Source organism: Cibotium barometz, chromosome 23 (assembly GCF_041138505.1).
Source record: "Cibotium barometz isolate CiBa-2024 chromosome 23, ASM4113850v1, whole genome shotgun sequence".
In the NCBI taxonomy this organism is placed as follows: Eukaryota; Viridiplantae; Streptophyta; class Polypodiopsida; order Cyatheales; family Cibotiaceae; genus Cibotium; species Cibotium barometz.
The window spans coordinates 37159373-37162153 of NC_141068.1; the positions used below are offsets into that span (position 1 = coordinate 37159373).

Here is a 2781-nt window from a genome sequence, read left to right on the forward strand (position 1 = left end):
TAGAAGCAGAGAGAGAGGAGAAAGCTAGGCTGGAGAGGGAAAGAAAAGAAAAGGAACAGCACAGAGGCGACCTAGAAGCAGAGAGAAAGGAAAAAGCAGAGGAAAAGGAGAAAGCACAGAAAAAGGAGGGAGCAAAAAATCCCGGTCACTACAAACGCCCTCTGAGGAGGCCTAAAGATTTTTGGCAGGTGTGACTCATTGTAAAATTAAACCCTATGTAATGTTATTTGATGCTCGAAGTTAATGATGAGATAATATTTTCAACAGTTGCCTCCTATTATTCCATTTTTATGTGTTACAGAATTATGTATTGGGTTTTTTGTTAGGTAGCACACACTATAAAGTAGCAAGTATACAGTTAGCATATATTGTGGTAGTTAGCATACACTATATGCTAGTTAGCATAATCCTGTATGCTAGTTAGCACACTATATAGCACCTAGTTAGTATACAGTTAGCATATACTATGCTTGTTAGCATACACTATATGCTAGTTAGCATATACTGTATATGCTAGTCAGCATATATACTGTTTGCTAGTTAGCATACAGTATATACTAACTAGCATATACTGTATGCTAGTTAGCATACGCTTGATGCTAGTTAGCACACACTATGTAGAAGCTTGTTAGTTAACAATTATCATATACTGTGGTAGTTAGCATACAATATATGCTAGTTAGCATATACTGTGTGCTAGTAAGCACACGCTATATAGTAGCGTGTGAGTATACAGTTAGCATATACTGTGCTAGTTAGCATACCCTATATGCTAGTTAGCATACACTATATGCTAGTTGGCATATACTGTATGCTAGTTAGCATACGCTATATGCTAGTAAAGCACAATATAAATTAGCTAGTTAGTATACATGTACTGTGCGAGTTAGCATACAGTATATGCTAGTTAGCCTATACTATATACTAGTTAGCATATTATATATGCTAGTTAGCATACGCTTTATGCTAGCTAGCACACACTTTGTAGAAGCTTGTTAGTCAGCATATACTGTATATGCTAGTCAGCATATACTATTTTTGCTAGTTAGCATATAGTATATGCTAACTAGCATATACTGTATGCTAGTTAGCATATGCTTTATGCTAGTTAGCACACACTATGTAGAAGCTTGTTAGTAAACAATTATCATATACGGCGGTAGTTAGCATACACTATATGCTAGTTAGCATATACTGTATGCTAGTAAGCACACGCTATATAGTAGCTAGTGTGCATACAGTTAGCATATATTGTGCTAGTTAGCATACACTATATGCTAGTTAGCATACACTATATGCTAGTTGGCATATATTGTATGCTAGTTAGCATACGCTATATGCTAGTAAGCACACAATATAAATTAGGTAGTTAGTATATACTGTGCGAGTTAGCATACAGTATATGCTAGTTAGCCTATACTATATACTAGTTAGCATACTTTATATGCTAGTTAGGATACACTGTATGCTAGTTAGCATATGCTTTATACTAGCTAGCACACACTTTGTAGAAGCTTGTTAGTACACAATTAGCATATACTGTGGTAGTAGTAAGCATACACAAGATACAAAATAGAATAAAAGACCATGACGCTCATGTCAAAAACCGAATGGCATGCTGTTATAGATTGCTTCATAATCTTCGGGGGTGATTGTGTACATTTGCCTTCTCTTTTGCATGTGTTTCATGGGTATCTTGATACAACGTACAAGATTTGAAAGTATGTGAACAAGAGGTTGATTGTAGTCTAGTTTGAAGGTGTATGCATCCACTTGCTTGTAATACAGTCCTTGCACGACATAAGAGCCTTTGTCAATTACATTGTTCCACTCATCAATGTAACCCTGTTTTGCCTTTTCTTTTACTGCAATGCACTTTACCAAGTAAAAGTCTACATTCTCATCATTGGTTGTAGCATCCGGATTCACTGCAAAAGTGTCACCAACACACAAAGCACTACTTAATGCATCATGGTGGCCTTCATACACAAAGACCATGACGCTCATGTCAAAAACCAAATGGCATGCTGTTATAGATTGCTTCATAATCTTCGGGGGTGATTGTGTACATTTGCCTTCTCTTTTGCATGTGTTTCATGGGTATCTTGATACAACGTACAAGATTTGAAAGTATGTGAACAACAGGTTGATTGTAGTCTAGTTTGAAGGTGTATGCATTCACTTGCTTGTAATACAGTCCTTGCATGACATAAGAGCCTTTGTCAATTACATTGTTCCACTCATCAATGTAACCCTGTTTTGCCTTTTCTTTTACTGCAATGCACTTTACCAAGTAAAAGTCTACATTCTCATCATTGGTTGTAGCATCCGGATTCACTGCAAAAGTGTCACCAACACACAAAGCACTACTTAATGCATCATGGTGGCCTTCATACACGAATTTTTCATATCCAATGATCTGTCCTTCAAGGACATCATCAATCGGAGTGTCTTCTTCATCCTCAACTTCATCAGACAAAGGCAACAGAATGTGATAATCCCAAGGCTGCACATGAGATTTGTTAGTGCAGCGATTCCAACTATGGTTCATGCATGCATCACAAAAGCATGCCATTGGTCTTGTGGCAATGGCAGTTGCATCCTGCCAGTCGTAACCGCGAAAAGCATGCAAGGTGTGAGAGGTCTCAACCGTTGCACAATTCCATTTAACATCCCTGTTTACATCACCTACTTTGATCTCCCAAAAACACACGGGCACATTCCCTTTCTTTTAGAGGATATGATGCAGCTACTCTCTTTGATAGGTTGGCTTGGCAATAG

The 2781-nt window shown here is 37.6% G+C and overlaps 1 protein-coding gene across 1 annotated transcript; it reads right to left on the reverse strand.

Annotated features, from left to right (window-relative positions):
* Positions 1–2008: 2008 nt before the first annotated feature.
* LOC147625902 (uncharacterized) lies at positions 2009–2551 on the reverse strand. Its single transcript, XM_086817861.1, has one exon. The coding sequence runs from the start codon at positions 2549–2551 to the stop codon at positions 2009–2011; it is 543 nt and encodes a 180-aa protein (XP_086673987.1).
* Positions 2552–2781: the final 230 nt, after the last annotated feature.